General features: G+C 36.0%; 1 protein-coding gene across 4 annotated transcripts in view; it reads right to left on the reverse strand.

The window, feature by feature from the left end:
* MPP5 (membrane palmitoylated protein 5) overlaps window positions 1–22,443 on the reverse strand; it is a 74,046-nt gene that overhangs the window by 48,152 nt on the left and 3,451 nt on the right. The window contains exons 2-3 of one of the 4 annotated variants that reach the window (XM_032875155.1): window positions 9,878–9,963; window positions 3,708–3,995 (exon numbers count right to left, since the gene is read on the reverse strand). In XM_032875155.1, coding sequence (XP_032731046.1) covers window positions 3,708–3,972 — 265 coding nt within the window. In that variant the 5' untranslated portion in view covers window positions 3,973–3,995; window positions 9,878–9,963. Of the gene's footprint in view, window positions 1–3,707; window positions 4,242–9,877; window positions 9,964–22,443 lie in introns of all 4 variants that reach the window. The other 3 variants (XM_032875153.1, XM_032875156.1, XM_032875154.1) reach the window with 3 other exon arrangements.

Raw genomic sequence — 22,443 nt, forward strand, 5'->3', positions numbered from 1 at the left:
TCTAACTTTTAATAAGATTCTAAAATTTTTAAAAAAGATTTTATTACTTGAGAGAGCACAAGTGGGATGAGGGGCAGAGGGAGAAGCAGATTCCTGCTGAGCAGGGAGCCTGACTCGGGGTTTGATCCCAGGACTCTGGGATCATGACCTGAGCCAAAGGCAGATGCTTAACAGACTGAACCACCCAGGTGCCCCTTTTAATAAGATTCTGACTGCTTTTAAACAAGCAAGTTCAGTTCATCCTTTCTAAATATTTTCTATCAATTCCATCCCTGCATTTTTATTATTAAACAGTGCGTAGTTTATAAATCCTTTCACTAAAAACAACTACCCATGGTATCCAACCTTCCAAACACATTTTCAATTCTTAAAATAGTATTTTCTCTACTCACAGATAAATGATGATGTATCATTGGAAACTGATGGTTCTCTTTGAGAAATCTATTGTTGCATCCTTTCCTCATTTAAAACAAAGGTGGCTGTTTCTGGCTGTGAAAAAGGCTGAGAAGTTGCCTCTGGCATGTGTTTATTAATCAAAATGCTGGCAGGGAGACATAACTTTAAGGGAGTACTTCTGTTGTAGTTTGATGTGTTAGCAAATTGTACAGGGAAAAAATGTTTGGTACAAAGCTATTACGCTTCATTTTAAAATGAAAACTTAAAACTCAGTACATCCAAAAATGAAGCTTTGACTGGCAATAACTCTGTAACTTTCACTTAACTTTTTGTTTCCTAAAATTAACACATTTGTGTTGAGTCTATCAACATTAAATATATTACTTATTTCTCAAAATATTAAGTATCCCCCTATTCAAAAATTAAATTACAGACACCTGTTACATTAAAAAAAAAAAGACTTATTTATTTAAGAGAGAGAGAACATGAGGGGGGCAGAGTGAAAGGGAGAGAGAATCTCAAGCAGGCTCTGTGCTGAGCATGGAACCTGATTCAGAGGGTTGGTGGGGGGTTCGATCTCATGACCCTGAGATCATGACCTAAATGGAAACTGAGAGTCAGACACTTAACCAATTGTGCACCTGGGTGGCACCTGGTAATTACAGAGACAGCTACTGATGCCCTGCTAGTAACTATATTTTGAACTACTGCCCTGCTGGTACTACATTTTGAACTACTCTAAAACAAAATACGTAAAATAATCTTAAATTCAAGGTATTGCACAAAGGTATTTTTGAAAACCACAGTGGATTGAAAGCTGAAGAAAATACAGCTGTCCTTTAATCTACACTTGCAGGAAAGTTAGACAAGTAACATATAAACAGAAATCAGAAAAAGCAAAAAAATTTGAGAGAAATGTCTCCAATCTTCTGTGCTTAGGCAAGAAAAAAAGTTTCACTAAAGCAAATCTGGCTTAAGATGTATTTGTTTCTTTACTGAGGGTACATGAATATTATCTATTAGATGGATTTTTCTGCCTGATCTAAATAAAGCAAATGGACAAATACATTAATCTGAAGGAAATTTAAACAAAAACCAATAAAAAGAAAAAGGAAAAATCAGTCTAGGCTTGGGCTGGATACATTACAATGTAATCATTCTCCAAGTCAGAGAATATTTACAACAATATTTGAATAAAAAACAATGAAGGGGCGCCTGGGTGGCTTAGCTGTTTAAGCATCTGCCTTCAGCTCAGGTCACGATCCCAGGGTCCTGGGATCCAGGCCTGTGTCGGGCTCCCTGCTCAGTGCTGAGCCTGTTTCACTGCCTTCCTCTGCCCCTCCCGCCCTGCTTGTGTTCCCTATCTCAAATAAATAAAAACAAAAACAAAAACAACAGAGTGGTGGGAGATGAGGGCCAGTAAGAGTTAATTGGGAATTAAATATTTTTACTCTAACAAAACTCTTTGGAAAATAGAGCATAAAATCCTTTCAGGTAAATATATTTTGAAAATATATATTTTTTCTGTTTTCACTATAATTATCTTTTTAAAGGAGAGAGAAGTTTATTGAATACACTGCAAGATAGTGGTGGGTAGGACAACAAGGGAGATGCTCTCTCCCTGTTTTCACTATAGTTATAATACCTGAAGGCATTTACCAGACTTCACTATCACTGAACACATCTGATTTAAAACACAGAAAAGCATAAACATTACTTTCTCTCATGAAACGTGGTTCCTTAATAAATTGTAATGAAGATGATGATGGGATGTAGTACAAACTGCTTCAGACTTAGAACAAAGAGACTTTGGGAGGAACAAATCTAGTATATATGGTATTTTGGGAAAACTACAAAAAGGCGTTCCATTCCTAGTAGCAAGAGCTCTGATCCAGTGAGTGAAGAGCACGGTGGACATCATTCTTAAACTCTCTGAAGTACACCAACTGCATATCTATATCAAGCAAATTCAAACTTGGCCCTACCACTTATTAGCTTGAAATCTTAAACACTGAGTTAACTCAATTTCAATTTATTTCCAAAATGGAGATCATAGAGTCCTGTTAATAGAATTATTGTAGATATCACACAGGATGGTATGAGTACAGAGCTCAATAGACACTTAAATGAATGGCAAAACAACAATGAAAAGTCTCTCCTTCTACAGAAAAGTGGAAGTAGCTCTATTTTCACATCTATAAATAATAAATGCCAAATAGAATACTTAACTTTGGTTAGCCTTTTTTTGTTTTTTTAAGATTTTATTTATTTATTTGACAGACAGATCACAAGTAGGCAGAGAGGCAGGCAGAGAGAGAGGAGGAAACAGGCTCCCCACTGAGCAGAGAGCCTGATGCGGGGCTCCATCTCAGGACCCTGGGATCATGACTTGAGCCGAAGGCAGAGGCTTTAACTCACTGAGCCACCCAGGGACCCCCGGTTAGCCTGGTTTTAAGAGAACACAAATTAACATATATCCCTAACACCAGTTCACTGATCAATTTTGTGTGTGTGTGTGTGTGTGTGTGTGTGTGTGTATGTACGCATGTGTGCATTTATGTGTAGGAAGGGAAGACAGTAAGTTCAATGATAAAATATTCTAAGTCTGGAAACATATATTTGAATCTCCATTGCAGATTTATAATGCATATTAGCACTCTAAAGGGTCTGAAGTCCTGTAATAAGAGGCTTAACTTATTTAACCCATTGTTCTCAAAATTTATTTGGTCACAGATTTATTTTTGTTTATATCTACTAATAACTCATGGCGCTAGGTTTTTTTGTCCTACAGAATGGAATCTGGAAGTTTTGAGCCGTGTTTTATGTATATGATGCCATAGGACAGCTCTACTTCTTCTTATTGGCAGTCATTAATTAAAGAAAACCAAATAGATTATAAGCTACAGATAGTAATTTCATTACAATTTTACAAACTTCAAGGCAATCAGAAATTCAAAATCTGAAACTGCTTTTCAGTAATTTTGATATAAAAGTTTGAGTTTGAAATAAAAGGTGAATTTCAAGGCTATGTTAGCCCACATGTAGAAATTATTAATTCAAAGATTATACCTAAAATCCATGTTGCAGTGAATGAACATTTTAGCCACACGCTTTAGCTCTATGTGATTAAAAGTAAACAATGATGATGATTGGTTATATGGCCTTTGCAAGAAAAGAACTTATCTTGGTCTGAATTCAAACTGCTACTACTTAACATTCTATTATACTCTTCTTCCTTCCTGTACATATTCATGTTAAGGCAAGAGAAATGAAAGTAAAGCATTTTCTATTTTACTGCTGTACTTACTTACCTAATATTTTCACAGCATAATGAGGACTTTCTAAGACAATTCCTTCCTCTGTGTCAAATATAGGGTTATCTATTCCAGTCTTTGGAGGAATCTGGGCTAGTTTCTTAAGTCTCATGGAAGAATTAAGGTCAAGTTCTTGTTTTTTCCCTTCTTCTTCTCGCCTGCGCCTCATGTCTTCCTGTTGCTGCCGAATGCGCTCCAGCTGTGCACTTCGACGCACTGGCATCATCCTGGCGCCCAAATCTCCGGGGCAGTCAACAGCCATCTCTCGATGCTTCTGAGGTTCCTCTGGTGATGCAAGATCAACATTTTTTACTTCGCTGTCTGATTCCTCAGTAACATGCCCATTCATATGGGATGTTGTCATGGTTATCTACAAAAACCTGTACCACTTTTTATAAATCAATTTCTCCTATAAAGCCAATCTCTTGATTCTGTAGTATAAAATCCATGTTACTTCACAAAAAAAAACAAAAAAACAAAAAACTTCTCACATCACATAATAATGCTATGAAATGTATCCATGAAGGAAATCTAAGGGGAAAGATGGGGAAAAAAAGCATAAGAATTAAAATATAAAAGTAGATTTTACATAGCCCATTTCCAATCTATACACAATATAGTATCTTGTAAGTGTACAACATTATATTTGGCTATATAGATTAAGTACTTTCATTTTATAGATAATGTTGAGAAAATCAAGGTATTAAAAAACAACAACAACAACCCTCCCAATAATTTGAAGCATACTGTTTAATTCTACAGCTGAGAAAAACTATGTATTGGAAAGTTTAACCAAGTGGGAAGTAAGAAAGTTTTAGGTACTTGTCTGGTAGAGAATAGGTTGCTTAGGTATAAAGATGTATAGTTGTCTCAACACAGTACTTTATAATCAATACAGGAGATTGAAATAACTTCCTAGTTAACTGCTAAAGAAATCTCAGTTGAGATTAAGGCAGCATTGTCAGGGAAAATTCACTTTTAGGAGTTTATGAGAAGCAGGAGATACCTAATGAAAAAGAAACTTTAATTAGCAGCAAAGGCATCTATAGGATAAAATCACATTAAGTGAGAAAGACTACGTGGGTTTTCAGTCCTTATAACCAGTCACAATAATAAAAGAATCAAGAATTAATTCTTTATGAGGATTCATTTCGAGAAAATGGTAGTATGTTACCACTCAAAAAATGTTGAAGTCACAGCAAATAAGAATATACTGGATTTAAAGACCAGAAACTGAATTTTAATTCTGCCGCTGCCACTTGTTCTGGTTTTATGGTTTAAGCCTAGTCAGTTTCTCTCTCTGAACCTCGGATTTCTTTGGAAAACTTATTCATAGGCTTGTTCCGAGTTTTAAGTGAGATATCTCGTATGCAAGTTTTAAAACTAAAAAATATGTACATGCATATTAATTCTTAGCATTAATTTGATTCTATTTTAAAAATCCATTATTAACTTGATTCTCCTATTTTAAAAATCCTTCAACATATTTCATTATTCCTTAAAAGATTTATTTATTTTAGAGAGAAAGCTTGCACAAGCAGGGGCAGGGGCGGAGGGAAAGGGAGAAAAGCAGACTCCAGGCTGACTGCACAGCCCCACTCAGGGCCAATCCCACAACCCCAAGACCACGACCCAGGCAGAAATCAAGAGTCAGATGCCCAACGGACTGAGCCACCCAGGCTCCCCACTTGAACATATTTTAGACAAGAAAAATATTTTACTGGATGACACCAGCTTTTCATCAAGCCATTTCTTAGGTATAAGTAGGCAGATTGTTTATACATGTGTAAACCCACACATTAAATCCAATTAGTCTTCTCTGTTCAAGACTTTAAAAATATTTACAATAATAAACCTACTACACCTCCTTAAGTTTAGCATCACTTCAGTAAACAGGTTGGCTAGAGCATATGCCAACTCAGCAAAAGCTGAGTTTTCAGACAATATTCCTAAATGCCAGCCAATCTTCTCTCCAACATCTTGTCACAGACTTCTGTAACCCCACTTAGACTGAGAGGAAAACCACTAGACCAGCAGGAAAATTGGTACAAGGTACATAAGCCACTAGGCATTACATTCTCACAAGAATTTTGGTAGACTTTTCTGTCTTGTATCCAAATTTTAACCTCTCTATTCGTAACTATGTGATCTACACACAGATAACTTATTTATAAAGATGTATAGTATATAAATATATATATTTTTTTATATACATATATAAATTTATATACATACATATATACATATATAAATTTATATACATATATATTTATATATGTATATAAAGAACTGCCTTCTTTTTCAGTAAAATGAGAACTATTAGAATTAAATTAGGCTGTTCTTAAGTTTTATATATTGATTACATGTTATGCAAATTCAGCTTATTTAATGTTCTCATTATAAGTAAGCAGAAATGTATGTGGGAGTTACTGTAATCCTATACTTAATTTTGATTTTAAAAATTATTTCCAGGGGATGCCTGGGTGGCTCAGTTGGTTAAGCAGCTGCCTCCGGCTCAGGTCATGATCCCAGCGTCCTGGGATCGAGTCCCACATCAGGCTCCTTGCTCAGGGGGGAGCCTGCTTCTCCCTCTGCCTCTGCCTGCCATTCTGTCTGCCTGTGCTCGCTCTCTCTCCCTCTCTCTCTGACAAATAAATAAAATCTTAAAAAAAAAATTATTTCCAGAAAATTATAGCTCTCAACTTTTTCCAATTATATTATTTACTGGGGACTAAAAATCATTTAATAATGGATAATGCACTTCCTACCTTATATGCTAGCCTACAAATTATGATCTGAAATTAAAACTCTCAGCTTCAAAACTGTAAGGCTCTGTCCACAGTCACCATAATAGATCATGGAGGGGAGGAATTACAGCTCATGCAAAAGAGACTGGGCTTAGTGATCTGGGTCAGAGTTTTCATGCTTCTGTTTCTGGACCTAGTCTTTTACTCTCAGAAAAATTTCTGTAACCTGGTATTAATCTGCTTAAAATTCCATTTTGGTCATTGCCCTTGAAGTGTTCACAGTCTACTGGGAGAGACAGCAAAGAAAATGAATGATTATTCTTCCCCAGTTGGTTTCTTCTCGTTAGATTCTGAATTAATTAAAGACAAGAGTCTAGTCTTATTTTTATACCTCCCAGTGCTCAACACAATACATATCATATAGAGAATACCCAGTGAATATCTGTTGAACTAAAAATGTCAGAAATTCACAGACCATATAGACTCTGAAACTTAGTATGTGGTAAGAAGTCAGAGCAAACACTCAAAACATAAGGATACATTTCTTTGAATGATATTTCAAAGAACTAAAAATTAGCCAAATAGAAGAGTTTGTTTCAGTCAGAGGGAATCACATGACCAATAATAATGAAGAGTATGAAAATATGGCACTTTCAGAAAACAGAATAGAATGCAATAAAGCTGGATGGGACAATGTGAGCATACCATATATGAATAATGAAAAAACTGGAAAGGCAAGCAGGGAGGCAGACTGACAGAGTTGAAGAGCTAAGGACTTAGACCTATTTGTTGAAAAAACATATAGGTTACAGAATTACTAGAACTTGGTGTCTGCCTTTCATACAGCAAAAAGAGGAGAGCTGAGAAAGAGGAAGAAGAGGAGGAAGTAGTAGTAGTAGCAGAAGGAGCAGCACTTACAACTTTAACATTTACTGAGCACTCACTTGCTGGAGAATATTGTAAACACTTCACACAGTATTCATGCATTTAATCCTCATTATTACTCTAAAAGTAGTTCCCAATATGCCTGTTTTGTAGACGAGGAATGGGGGCTGAAGTAGGTCTTGAAGACAGAACAGAGAAATAAGAGACCGTATAAACAAAAGGCAGGAAGAAGTACAATGGGAAACGTACAAATGAGGCTAGATGAACTAAGGTAGTCAGCTTGTCCCAGAGAATAGTAGCTAGAAAGTCTGACTGGGTCCAACTTATAAAAGGTCTTAAACGTAAGTCCCTAATTCTCAAGACACCAAGTCATCAAAGATTTAGAAAAGAAGAATGATTTGTACATAAATGTAACCGAGCATTTACTCTTGGCGAAGTACTAGGTTTTAGAGATAGGATCCCTGCCCATTAGCTTATCTACCAAAATGTCCTATAGGGATCTAGAAATTAACATGTCTAGAGTTAAACTCATTATTTCCCTTTAATCCCCTCATATTCTCCTTAATCCTCTTCCTCCACTTTCAGTTCTAATTAATGCCATTATACCTTCCCAGTTACCCAAGACAGCATAATGTTTCAAAGAACAGGCTCCAGAATCAGACTGCCTAGGACCTAAACCTTGCCTACTCTCCTTTTAAAAGTCTCAGCTGAAATACATCCTTCCCCAGATTTCCATGACCCCCCCAGACTGGTTATGTGACTGCTCTGAAATCCCACAGTCCCTGTCGGATCTCTGATCAAACTAGACTCCAGCTATTTGTATCTCTGTCTGTCTGTGCCATCAGACCAGAAGCCCTTAAAGGTCAGGAACCACAATGACTCATCTCTGGATCCATGATATTGTCCAGCAGAGGGACCAAGCAAACAGGGAGGTTCATAATAGGAAGTGTGACTCCAGGACCACTATCTTTGGGTTACTAGATAGATGGCAAATATCCTTAAAAGATGGAAAACACAGGGGAAGAAGAATTAGATAGAAGAGGACAGAAATTGAAGGGTAATATAGGTTTAGTTTTGGACACAATCTGAAGGTGACTGCCGGTCACATGGATAAATGATCTACCTATTAAGCAAGGATCTATTTTATTCATCTCTATAGCCCTGATATCTAGCAAGGGACAAATGCATAGATTAAGGATATGAGTAAATCGTTCCTATGTCCAATACCTCTAAGGCTTTCATATTGCCTAGAGAACAGAGTTGGGACTCACAAGGTAAATCCAAACTTTCTTTTACTATTTTCCGACACAAACTTTCAAAGTTTGCTTCCTCATTTATGCCTATCACCTTTCTTCTTCCTGCCCAAGTGCCTTATGAAATAAGAAATATGAACTGCTTCTCCTTTCATCTTCTGACTTCAAGATCTACCATAAGTTCCCATTTCCTTCAAGAAATCTTTCCAGACCACCTCGATTAAATGATGATCTCACCAAACAACACTCCAAAAGACTTTATAGTGGTCACAAGTTAATTCATGAGGGCCATAAAAGATTCAAAAGTCTTTCCAGAATCAAAGAAATATTATGCTATGTCCTACAGTTCCAGCATCCAGCTCATTATAATTCCTAAACAGGCAAACCATGAATATTCTACATCATATATGTAGTCAATACATATCAATAAAATGTGGCAGTCCAAAGGAATTATATTCTTCCTCTCCAAAACACACACACACACACACACACACACACACACACACACACAAAGCAAAAGAAAAGGAGGAAAAGAAAAAAAGTCTTTTGACAATTCAGAAGCTGGGAAATCTAGAGAATTACCTCCTTATGTGTAAATAAAAGATCATCTTATGCAGATAATAGAGTAACAGGTTCCTGGCCCTAAGAGTACTCTATTCCTCTCTTCTCAACCTTCTAATTATAAATTGTTTTTAAAATGCCTCAAAAGCCCACATTTCACATCTTCATCAGAGTTCCAGCTCATACCCCAAACCAAGAAAAAAATAAAAATAAAAAAGAAGTCAAAACTCTTTACATAGTCCAAAAAACAAGAAAACAAATTTTTAGGTTGGCAGGCCAAAGCTGTTTCAATGCTAACTTCAAACCAATTGGGGAGAAAGAGCCTTGGTTATGTGAGTTGGCTATAGGAGAAGGGGGTAAAAGGAAGCTAAATAAGCTTCAAATAATTAAAAAAGATTGAGACTGGGGGACCTGAAACAGCCTGAAGGATACAGGCCCACTAAAAATGCCACATGAAGAAATAGAACCATTGTGTGACAGCTGGGAAACATGAAGATGGTAGTCTACACTAGTGTCCAGAACTCAAGTTTCCCCCCCCCCCCCCAATTCATCCTTCCTCCCCTTCTCCCACAAGCAGTGCCTTTTGACTAGCAGCTGGGAAGTCTCATTTTAAGTGATCAGCATTCCTCTGACATTCTAAGAAGTTGGACTATTTGTTTCCATAGAAACAGCTTTGTCAGCTAACAGAAGATTCAGGCCAAGAATAGTGAAAAGAACTTACGTTATGCAAATTGGAAAGAACTTGTCTACTATCCTCTTAGTTTTTCTTCTCTGGTTTTTCACGGAACTCAGGCTAACTTTCTTACTCTGTAAAACAGAGGAGAGACAATCAAGTGTAAAGGTCTGCCATATTTTTTAGAGGGAAAAGAGTGAGAGAGAAAGGGTAATTCAATATGATACCTAATTGTTTGCAGATGGCTAGGATTTCTTGGTATGAAGTAGTAAAAATGTTACTCTCCTCCAATATTTATTTATTTATTTATTTAAAAAAAAGATTTTATTTATTTATTTGACAGAGAGAGATAGATCACAAGTAGGCAGAGAGGCAGACAGAGAGAGAGGAGGAAGCAGGCTCCCTGCCGAGCAGAGAGCCTGATGCGGGGCTTGATCCCAGGACCCTGGGATCATGACCTGAGCTGGAGGCAGAGGCTTTAACCCACTGAGCCACCCAGGCACCCCAATCTCCTCCAATATTTAACAGGCTTCAATTAAAATCAGTGTAAATTACCTGAAATCAGTGAGGAAAAAGAAGCAAGCATAACTGGTAAGACCCTTTGCAGATTTTTTTTTTAAAGATTTTATTTATTTATTTGAAAGAGAGATGAAGAGAGAACACAAGTAGGGAGAGCTACAGGCAGAGGGAGAGGGAGAAACAGGCTCTCCACTGAGCAGGGACCCTGACAAGGGGCTCGATCCCAGGACACTGGGATTATGACCCAAGCGGAAGACAGTGGCTTAACCAACTGAGCCACCCTGGTGCCCCTGCAGATTATTTTTAATGATACCTTTGAACTCTAGATTAAGGTTCAAACAAAAATGCAGTTTATGTATTTTCTTTGTTTTAACTACAACTTCTGGACCAATTTTAAATATTATGAATAGCTTATGATGCTGCGAAAATGAGAAGGATCCAAAAAGATACAGAAGAATTTGACAGGAACCACAGTTAATTCAGAGGGGGAAATTTTGATGCTACACTGGACTGAGGAGAGGATCCTGCTGTCCTAACAGAGCTTACATTCCGTCAGAGTAATACAGTAAAGAACAAACATGATGACTTCAGATAAAGAGCTAGAGAGAAAGGGAAACTATAATAAACAGTGATGTTTGGAAGGGGCAGCATTAGATAAGAAGGCCAGGAAGGCCTATTTTAGGAGGTGATATTTGCATTGAGACCTAAATGACAAAAAAAAAAAAAAAAAGTCAGCTGTGGGAAGATCCAGAAATAAAGATTGATGGGACAGAAAGTACATTTCTATACAGATACCACCAGGAATCTCAATTTAAATATATCCCAAACTGACCTCAACTTTCCTACTGTTGTTAATTATACCACTATCTTCAAGATCTTGATCTTTTTCAAGCCATATTATCTAGTCAGTTGCTAAGATCTGTGGACTGTACAAAGTTTTTAGAATCTACTGAAGGGTGGCAAAATATGCCACCCCAAAATGTCCCACTAGAAGATCATGTTCAGAAAATGAAAAGGCATGCTAAAAAAGGGGAGAAATATTTGCAAAATATTTATGACCACTATAAAGACTCTTACAATTCATTAAATAAAAAAATCTGATTTTTTACAACAGGGCAAGAGCTTTGACCAATTTATGAAAGAAGATATACAAGTGACAGAAATGAACACTTGGAAAGATACTCAAATTAATTAATTTTTAAAAGATTTTATGTATTTGAAAGAGAGAATGAGAGTGCAAGAGCGGGGAGAATGGGCAGAAGGAGAGGGAGAAGCACATTCCCAACTGAGCAGGGAGCCTGACATGGGGCTCCATCCCAGGACCGTGGGACCATGACCTGAGCCAAAGGCAGATGTTTAATCAATGAGCCACCAAGGCATCCCTCAAAAAAATTGTTTTTTAAAAGACGAATGTATATTCACATACATTGTGTATTCAAAACAATTCATATATTCACACCATATAAAAAACTCCACAAATGAAAGAATGGCCCATATACCATCTTCTCAAAGAAGAAACTTTAGCTATATCTAAAACAAAGTAAGTATGAGTTACAACTCAAATATATTTGGGCTAGTCATGTAAAGTATTTAGCTCAAAAGTTATTGCTGACTTTTTATTTTTAAATTCAGTGAGAAAATGTTCCATTTGCTTATATTAAACACAAAGTTGAAGGTCTTTGCAGATATTCAAGACCACAAATTCACAGCAGGAATTGGTTAAAAGCCAAACAGTATCAAAGATATCAAATGGTTGGTTACTTGAACTCCCCTTTATCATCTTAACAACTTGGTAATAAAAGATTAAGTACGTCCAAAAGGTTAGTCAAGTTTTTGTAAAGGTACTAGGACAAAAGGTAATTTATAAGATTTTCAAACTGACCAGAAAAGGATTTTTAAACATGTGGTATAAAGTTACTTGTAATATGGCTTTCCAGTACATTGCTACCTATCAGGAATATATATGGCCTAGTTAGAGAATAAGAACAGTCTTGATAATGAACAGAGCCAGTGTAAGAGATAGACGATAAAGTGAGAGTTGACTCTGAATGCTAAGCTAAACTGTTTGTATTTTCTCCTGTAGGCAATGGGAAACTATGGGTTTCTGAGTTTAAAAAAAAGAACCAAAAATTGGCTTTTTAGAAAGTTATATCTACACTGTAACCAGAGTTGACCAGGGGAAAAGTGAGTAGAGCAGCCAGCCAATAGAGATAATGTTTTAATACTTTGTGCATGTGAGGATAAAGGAAGTAGCAGAAAGAACGAAAAAGGGATAACTTCAAATAATGGTTATTACAAAGGATGACTTGACAGGACTAGGAGACCAGTAGCCAAATAGAATTCTAAAATATTGAGCATGACAACTGAACCTGCGAGAAATTATGGGGCCTTAAACAGAAGAATTCAGAGAATAAGGTTTTTCTCTTTGGGAGGGAGAGGAGGCAGATGGGGAGAAGTGGAAAAGTGAAGTGGAGTGGAGTGAAGTGGAGAAGTGATAAAATCCACTTTAAAGGGTAATTTTTAAGCAGGCTGTTAACTGCGAGAGAGGGAAACCAAAGAGAATAGTCTAGAAATAAAAATTAATAAGTAATTTACATATTCATGGCTTATATTTGTAAAGCTTTAAAGTTTCCATGATAAATTCAAGCACATTATCTCATTTGATCTCTCTCCAGATTCCCTGAAAGATAAGCAGGTTGGAAATCTCCATTTTCCAGAAAATACACAGACATTGCAAGTTAAGTCACAGAGCTACAATAGAACAGAACTAAAATCCAAATCAGTGAACCCTTATGTGGATCCACAATACAACGTCAGCCACATTCCTGTAAGCTGAAACCACCCTGACTACACACTTCTTTCAAAAAATCACATAATTACATCATTCTTTTACTTTTAAAATGATTAGAATCAACTTTTCTCTTCAACTGACTGCTCCATAAAATGACACAGTAATTAATTAATTTCACTTATATATTAACAGACTACAAGTTTATTCTAACATCAGACTGCTAGCATAACATCTATTGCTCAAAGTTTCTAAATACTCAGCGGAGGAGAGGGAGTCAAGTGGAGAAATGGTAGAAATGCATGGAAATTCTAATTTGAAAACTGACACTAAGCTACAAACATTTTAGTTTCCTAGTGACATTTTAAAAATAACATTTTAAAAATGTTATTCTCTACTCTATTGTTCCAGTTTCCATTTCAGTATGTGCTGCCAAACTGAGCCACATGTCCTACCTTGACAAACTGTTTTTAATAATAAAATATTAATTTATACCTTGAAAAATGAATAGCATAAAAATAAAACAGACGAGACAGACTAATCTTGTCAGATAAATTAGCTGTCCCTCAGGGTCAAATGTAAGTACTGCAAATCATAACTGTAATACCCCTAAATATGTTAATAATTAATTATACCAACCCGCATCAATTCTCCCTCCATAATATCTCACATATACCCCTAGCTTCTCATACCACTACCTTAACATCCTATTATCTCTCTCATGGGTTTTTCTATGAACTTCAAGTCACCCCTATCTTGGTCTAGATCTAGTTGCCACTCACTCTGCACAGATGACCCTTGAAATAACATGGGGGTTAAGAGTTACTACTAACAGCCTACTGTTGACAGGAAGCCTTACTGATAATATAAACAGTTGATAAACACATATTTTGTATGATACATGTATCATAAACTCTGCCCTTACAATAAAGTAAACCAGAGAAAAGAAAATGTTAAACTAAGAAAATCATAAAGAGAAGAAAATACATTTATAGGACTGTACTGTATTTACTGGGGGAAAAAAATCCCACATACGAGTGGACCCAGGCAGTTCTACCTGTGTTGTCCAAGGGTCAACTGTACTGCTGAATAAATTTTCCTGAAGCACATCTATTACCATGAATGTCTCTTTTCAAAAGTTTTTGTTGCCTTTCCCTTTCCTTAAACTACTGTTTACCATGGGTTTACTATGTACCATTCATCCACTGTGCTAAGTACCCAGTGTGCATTATCTCATTTAACCCTCACAACCATCTCCTTGATGAATTTTCTAATTAGCTTAGTAAAGACACTAACTTGCCCAATGTCAAAAGCTAAATGGTACAGCTGGGCCTCAAACTGAGTTCTGTTTGACTGCGGGGTCCTTTAACAACTTCTGGAGAACCCATTTCAAGTTCCATAGCCTGTCATTCAAATGGCGTCCCCTGAATTAGTACTAGAATACTTTTCCCTTCTGTTTCTCCCTCCCTTATCTTCCGATCAAACTACTAGCTAATAATAATAACTAATAAAAGCCCTGCACTTTCCCAAGTCCACAGCTTTGACATACTTGTTTTCTTAAACCCAGAAAAAAATCCTTCCTGTTCAATTCTTTATCTATTAAAATTTCCCTCTACCATTAAGAGTCTTACGAAATCTTCCTTAGTCCTGCCTACTCCCATCCACAACCTACACTTCTAGGGTACTTATTCTATGCCCCTGCTGTAGCATTTATTTATACATTTCCTTCTCCCCGTAAGTTATATTTCCCTTTTTAGTTAAATCACTAATATATCCCCATACATTCTGGTAGAAAAATCAACACACTCTTTACTATACATATTCAAATAAATCAGGTAACCTATCAGTTTCTTCCTTTCTTTTTTCTTTTTCTTTCTTTCTTTCTTTCTTTCTTTTTTTTTTTTTTTTTTTTTTAAGTTCCATCCTTTCTAGAGTCCTCCATCCTCTAGCTCTAAGCTGGATATTTTCTTTGTGCCCAGATTCACTCGTCATTTTTCCATTTGCTCCAGGTCTAAGAATGTTGACCTCCACAGACTGCATTACTCCTGTCTTCTTATCTTCTAACTTCCAGTGGGCTTGGCTAGGGAGAAGTAACTATTGGGAAGGTAGTGAGAGGGCTTCTTCCTGTGATTTGGCAGAAGTTAGGTTCCTCTAAGGCCACAGTTTCCACTAGGTGGCTCCCCTCCTGAGGTAGTAACTGATAAATTCCAGTAACTACCCCCTTCCTTGCCCATTCAGGCCTAGGCTTAGCAGGCTAAGATTCTCCCCAAGAAAATATTTATAGTAAATAAAAGTAGCATAAACATGTAAAAATATTTACCTTGGTATAAGGTTTCTGTGTGTCTGCGTGAGTGACCAATCATGTCCCATGTTGGAGACAACAAAGGAAAACAGGCATTATGTACTGTTGACTCTATAAACCAGTACAACACTATGAAGAACAATTCTGCAAAGTCTACCAAAAATTTAAAATAAACATTTGATCTATCAGGTTTTTTTCTAGAAATTTATCCTACAAAGTATCTTTGGAACAACACATGTTAATCTATGTTTTCACCTGTAAGTTTAACAAAATCTAAATGCATATCAAGTATTTCCATGCAAATTTATCACTCTAATTGAGATGTGCCATCAGTGTAAAATACACTCTAGATTTCAAAGACTCTATACGGAAAAAAAAAAGAATGTAACACTGCTCATTAATTATTTTTAATGTATGTGGAGATGGTAATATTTTATACATTATGTTAAATAAAATATACCATTAAATAAATATCAACTGTTTCTTTTAAAATTTTTAATGTGGCTGCTAGAGTTGAAGCTCTGTATGAGCTGACATGGAACAAAAGCAAGTGAATAAAGATAGCTTCAGAATGGTGTTTATATATCGTATCACTTTTACAAATGCACATAAAGGATATTTAGAGAGTTATTAGCAAAAAATCTAAAAGAATATGCACAATACTGTTTTCACTTAATATCTCTGAAAAAGCAAAGACAACAGACCTCTCAGGTTTTGCTTTTTACTTGCACTTATGTACTATTTGAGTATCTTATAAAATGTTGACCAAAATAAATGTGTTACTTTTAAAATTTGGAGGAAAAACACAAAGATATTACCTCTTTGAAAGGAAAAAAAGGCCATAGAAACTTTAAATTACAGCTACCTTCTATAAAAATTAGCAGCAGCAACGAAGGGCTTTCAAGAGTTCTGGAATCTTTTCACAAAAAGAAGTAACCAAAATATTATCCTTACAGCCCTAAACAAGTTCACAAATAATACAACAATAAAATAAGAATTCCATTAAAAAAAAAAATTCTTAAAGCACTTAAGGAATCATTAGGAGCATGACTCTTTCATACTCGAAACTGCCTCTACCACACAACGAATATATTACATCTTTAATTTAAAAATGAGAGGAAACCAGTTTACCATAAGACTAAGAGCAAGAATTATACGAAAAATTTCAAAAGGGACCACCTATACTTTAAAATTTAAAAGTCAGGTTCATGATTTTGATAGCTTTGATTCTTTCATCATTTTAATAACGCACAATGACAAACTCTCAAAAAATCCCAATTAACTAGACTCACATGACTATTACTTTGGTTTCTTGATACCTATTTCTATGCCTCTTCCATATAGTTTTTCCATCCCTTCTAATCTTGGGTGTAAATCCTTTAGTCAATTACTTTCCCTGAAACATATACCACGACTTTTAGGTCTGTAAAAACACTGTAAGAGATTCCAACTTTTGACCTCAAGTGATTTACAGCTTACTAGAAAAAAAATATGCTCTAAAGGTCAGCAAATTAGTAGATGATTACCTCTACCTAGATGGCTTATTGGTATGCAATTCAACAACTGGCCATAAAAAAAAAAAATGAGAGAACAGTTTGCCTTGTCCTTAAAAAACTACCTAATAATCATTTCTGAGTTATCCGAACAAGAATATTAAGCAAAATTGATAATAAATATTCGTATCTACTGCTATCTACAAATTAGACTAAAGAAAGAACAATGGAGAGTATTTTCAGGACCAGGAGTAGGGTTTTATCATCACAACAGGAAAGAAGAATCTAAAAAAGAAGACTTATGATACAAACGTCACCAAGTTTAGAATCCACTGAACTTTCAGTACTGTGGTATTGCTGATGGAGGGCATGAATAATGTTCTGACTTTGACCAGATAGTATTAGAAGGCAAGAAAACATAAAGGGAATATTATGCAACAAGAGAAACAAGAACAAAAGGTCAATTTTAAAGATTACTGTACTGCAAATCCTGGAGCTAAAAAGGGTTACTAATGTACACTTTCATTCAATAATATGAGTACCCACTTGGTAAAAAAATCTTGGATAGTCACTGATAATAAAAGATTGCTAAGGCAGAGTTTTTATCCTTAAAAATCTAGAACGGAAATCAGATAAGCAAATTAACAAGACCCCTATATACTGCAATGCTATTTGGTAAGTGCTGTACTCCAACTACAAGAACTACCTGCAAAGTAAGTGCATCCTAAGAAAACCTGTTATAAATGGGAAAGAATGTAAGAGACAGATATGAAAGGCGTCCAGCACACAACAGGAAAAAAAGTAAGCAAAATATTAAGACAAGCACATCAGTATTTGCAAAATTAGACAAATGCTTTATTTAAAGAGAAGACTTTAAATTATAAGGTAATGAACTCAATTCTATCAATGCCTATTTTAAAATGTATAGCAAAAATGACCTAGTGAAAAATACTTTAGAATGACTGAGTCAGTAAGAGAAACTGATAAAACCAAGAAAAACTTGGGACACCTAGGTGGTTCAGTCAGTTAAGCATCCATCTTCAGCTCAGATGGCGATCCCAGAGTCCAGCATCAGGCTCCTTGCTCAGCAGGGATCCTGCTTCTCCCTCCATCTGCCGCTTCCCCTGCTTGTGCTCTCTCTGACAAATAAATAAAATCTTAAAAAAAAAAAAAAAAGGGAAACCTGATCTCACTACATCTGTAAGCTGTTTAAGGCAACATTATTTCCCCCACTGACTTTCACTGTTATTTCAGAGATGAAAAGAACTTTATTTCAACACACAGTAACAATTCTTCATCACTGACTCAGTCTATGACACCTGACTGACACAATTCCTATAAAATTGCTTAATCAGATTCTTGATAATCACACAATCTACCCAAAATATATTAAAATGTAACTTATTAAAATGCAGTTCACTGCTATTCCATGTGAATGTCACGAACTAGGCTTGTATTCTACCTACCTCTTATCTAACATTTACGGAGTGCTTAATACACACCAAGGCACTATGCTAACCTCCCCTCCTTTTTTTTTAAAGTAGGCTCCACACCCAGCATGGAGCCCAGCTCGGGACTTGAACTCAAGACCCTGAGATCAAGACCTGAGATCAAGACCTGAGCCGAGATCAAGATTCAGATGCTTAACTAAGTCACCTGTGCTAACCATTCTTGATATGGCATCTCAGTTAATCCTCAAAATAAGGCTCTGAAGGGGATCACAATATGCCACCCCAAAATGTAACACTTTGACATAAAGATTTTCTTGAGCTAAAGGCAATTAAGAAACAGCAGACAGAGGGATGGGGCGGAGGGGGGTGGCGGGAACTCTGGTCTCTCCCCTTATCCAGCTAAAAATTTTGCAGGGCATAAGTTTTCTTTTGTAAAGGTACCAGGAAGAGGACACTTAATCCTGGGAGGTTACTCTCATCAATGGAGAAGGCACCAACTTAAATCTGTACAACAAACCTTACAAAAATAAATTTTATCTTCCAATTAGTTTCCCCACATATTTACCTTCCCACAATTTACATCCCCTAAAGGTCTAAATGTCTTTTCCTCTGCCTTGTCACCTCTCCACAATTTATTGCTCAGTCTCACTGCTTCTTTGGGTCAATTCTTTTCTATGAAGGTCTCCAAATGCACAGTTAGTAATAGGTCATTTTTCCTGCTAATCTGTCTTTGTCTCAGTGAACCTAGGAGGATAGAAAAAGTTTTTTTCCACCTCTACATCCTTCTCAATCAGGCACTAATACAATCCCCATTCTGCAAATACAGAGTCAGACTTTGAGAAGGTACCCAGAATCACACACAAGACAAGAAGGTATTGCCCCATAAATCTGACTCTACAGCCTGAGTACTTATCCACACAAGGACTATACTTGCACTGTAATGCCTGTCAGTAAAGACCCCAGGAAAAGCAAGAAAAAGCCATTAGCAAATTTATCCGTTAGTATCTATACCTTCATAGAGAAGTAATCAAGAACACGTGAAAGTTAGACCCACCCAATTAAACACATTTATGGCGACATAGGATAAACGGAATTGTGTTTTGAATCTCAAATTCTATCACATTATAGGGGGTGACTAGATTAGAGCAGTCTCTAGTATTAAGCTCACAAGCAAAGCTAAAGTTTAAACAAGTAAATGATAAAAGTGCAAATTGGGACAAGCATCTACTCTGGGTCATTTTAAGCAGTGAGATACTAAGATAAAGACAACACCTCCTATCCTTTAGGAGCTTGCAATTTACAGATTCAAGATTCTTCACTTTAATTCAAGTATGTCTTAAACACCAAATCAGAAGCAGCTTTCCTCCAAAAGGTTTCATTTTAACAAAAAGGCACTGTTAAAACAAACCTTATGATAGGCTAAAATATAGGCAAAGTAGAAAAATCCAAGGGCTTTGGAGTCATATAAACTGAATTCAAATCCTTGCTATCACTTGCAATAAGACTCTGGATAAAACAGTTAATCTCTCTGAGCCTGCTTCCTCACTTGTAAAAGGGAGAATATGGATAAAAACCTTACAATGTAGCAGTTAATATTTAAAATATATACAAAGGACATATACTGTATAAGACATTAAGAGACAGAGCAAGGAATACTGTTATAGTAACCGTTAGGGGAAAGCAGAAAATATTGTGATTTAGCAAAATGACTTACTACTCTTACCATAAAGTTTAAGTGTAAAAAGGAGAAGCTATAAATATGTAAATGGCTAAGATATATACACAACACTGTCCCTTCAAGATGCCTACAAAGAATTATCAAATTTCCTTTCATAAATTCGTATATTGATTACTTTTAAAGTGAATCATTTTGAAAAACATCTGCAGGTCACTTGTATAATCCTTAGATGAATCACATGTAACGTTAGTTCAAATTTTGAAAATTAATCAGTGTAAGTCTCCATATTAACAGATTAAACATAAGAATTCCACATGATTATCTCAATACATGTAGAAAATGCATTTGACAAAATTCAACATCTACTCATGATAAAAATCCTAGGCAACACCTTGGAGGAAACTTCCTTAACCTGATTTAGAGAATCCATGAAATTACCTACAGCTAAGATCATATTTATAATTTTTTAAAAAGATTTGTTTGTTTTAGAGAAAGCGAGCAAGTGAGTGTGGGGGCAGGGGGGGAGAAAGAGAGAATCTCAAGTAGATTCCCCACACAGCAGGCACCCCCAGGGCAGGTCTCAATCTCAGGACACTGAGATCATGACCCAAGCTGAAATCAAGAGTTGGACGCTTAACTGACTGAGCCACCCAAGTGCCCCAGCTAACATATTTAAAGGTGAGAGACTAAATGTTTTCCCTTTAAGACTGCAAACAAGGCAAAGATGTATCATTTCATTACTCTATTCAAACATCTCACTAGAATGTGAGATGTGCAGTAAGTGCAATAATCAAGAAAAAGAAAAAAGCATATACATTAGAAAGAAACAATTCTTTATTCACAGAGAGGTCTACTGAGAAAATCCTAAGAAATCTACCCCCCCCCAAAACCCCCTAGAACTAATAAATAAGTTTGGTGAAAACCGAGGATACAAAGTCACTACAAAAGAAATCAACTGTAATTCCATATACTAGCAATGATCAATTGGAAACTCACCTTTTTTTTTTTTTTAAAGATTTTATTTATTTATTTGACAGAGAGTGTGTGCACAAGCAGGGGGAGCAGCAGGCAGACAGAAAGGGAGAAGCAGGCTCCCTGCTCTGTGGGGATACAGGGCTCCATCCCAGGACTTGGGGGATCATAACCTGAGCCAAAGGCAGATGCTTAACCGACTAAGACACCCAGGTGCCCCAAAACCCACTTTTTTTTTTTAAGACTGCTTATAATAGGACCAAAAACCTGAATTACTTAGGTATAGATTCAATAAAATAGTTGCAGGATCTATATGCTGGTAACTATGAAACACTCATGAAAGGAAGCAAAGACCTAAATAAGTGGAGAAAAATACTATTTCATAGACTGGAAAACTCAACTTTGTTAAAATGTCAATTATCCTCAAGTCGATCTATTGATTAAACTCAATCCTAATCAAAACCCTAGCAGATTTTTTTGTGGCTATCGAGCTAATCCTAACATTTATATGGAAAGGCAAAAGAACCAAAATAGCTACAGTAATTTTTTGAAAAGAATAAAGTTGGGGAACTCACATTACCTGATTTCCAGACTCTAAAGCTACAGCAATCAAGACACTGATAATGGCAAAAGATAAGGATTTCAATTAAACACAAGAGTCTAGAAACAGACCCACAAAAATGTAGCAAATGGTGTTTGATGGGGACACAAAGGCAATGCCATGGAGAAAGGACAGTCTTTTCACAATAAATGGTCATGGAACAACAGGACAAATAAATGAAACTCAACCCCAAATTATCTTTATATAAAAATTAACTCAAAATGAAACACAGATCTAAATGTAAAATATAAAACTATAATACTTGTAAAAGAAAACATAGGAGAGACCTTTGTAACTTGGATTAGACAAAAACTGCTTATACACAATGTCAAAAGATCCAAAAAAAAATACAGACACTTTGGACTTCATCAAAATCTAAAACCTCTGTACTTCAAAAACCACTGTTAGGAGGATGTAAAAAGGCAAGCAACAGACTGGAGAAAATCTTTGTAAATCACCTGGTGGACAAAGGACTAGGAAAAACTCTCAAAACTAGAAATTTAGAAAATCCAGTTTTAAAATGGCCAAAAGATTTTGCTTCACCAAAGAAGATACACAGATGGCAGATAAGCATAAGAAAAGATATTCAACACCATTACTCATGAGAAAATGCAAATAAAAACCACAGTGAGAAACTGCTACAAACCTATCAGAATGTAAAACAAAAAAACTGACCACACAAAGTGATGAGGATGTAAAGTAACTGCAAAATTCTTCATACATTGCTGGTAGGAATACAAAGCAGTTCAGCCTCTTTGGAAAACAGTTTGCTGTTTTAACAAATTACCACAAACTTAGCTGTTTAAAAAC

Source organism: Lontra canadensis, unplaced genomic scaffold (assembly GCF_010015895.1).
Source record: "Lontra canadensis isolate GAN:19392208 unplaced genomic scaffold, GSC_riverotter_1.0 scaffold55, whole genome shotgun sequence".
Taxonomy (NCBI): Eukaryota; Metazoa; Chordata; class Mammalia; order Carnivora; family Mustelidae; genus Lontra; species Lontra canadensis.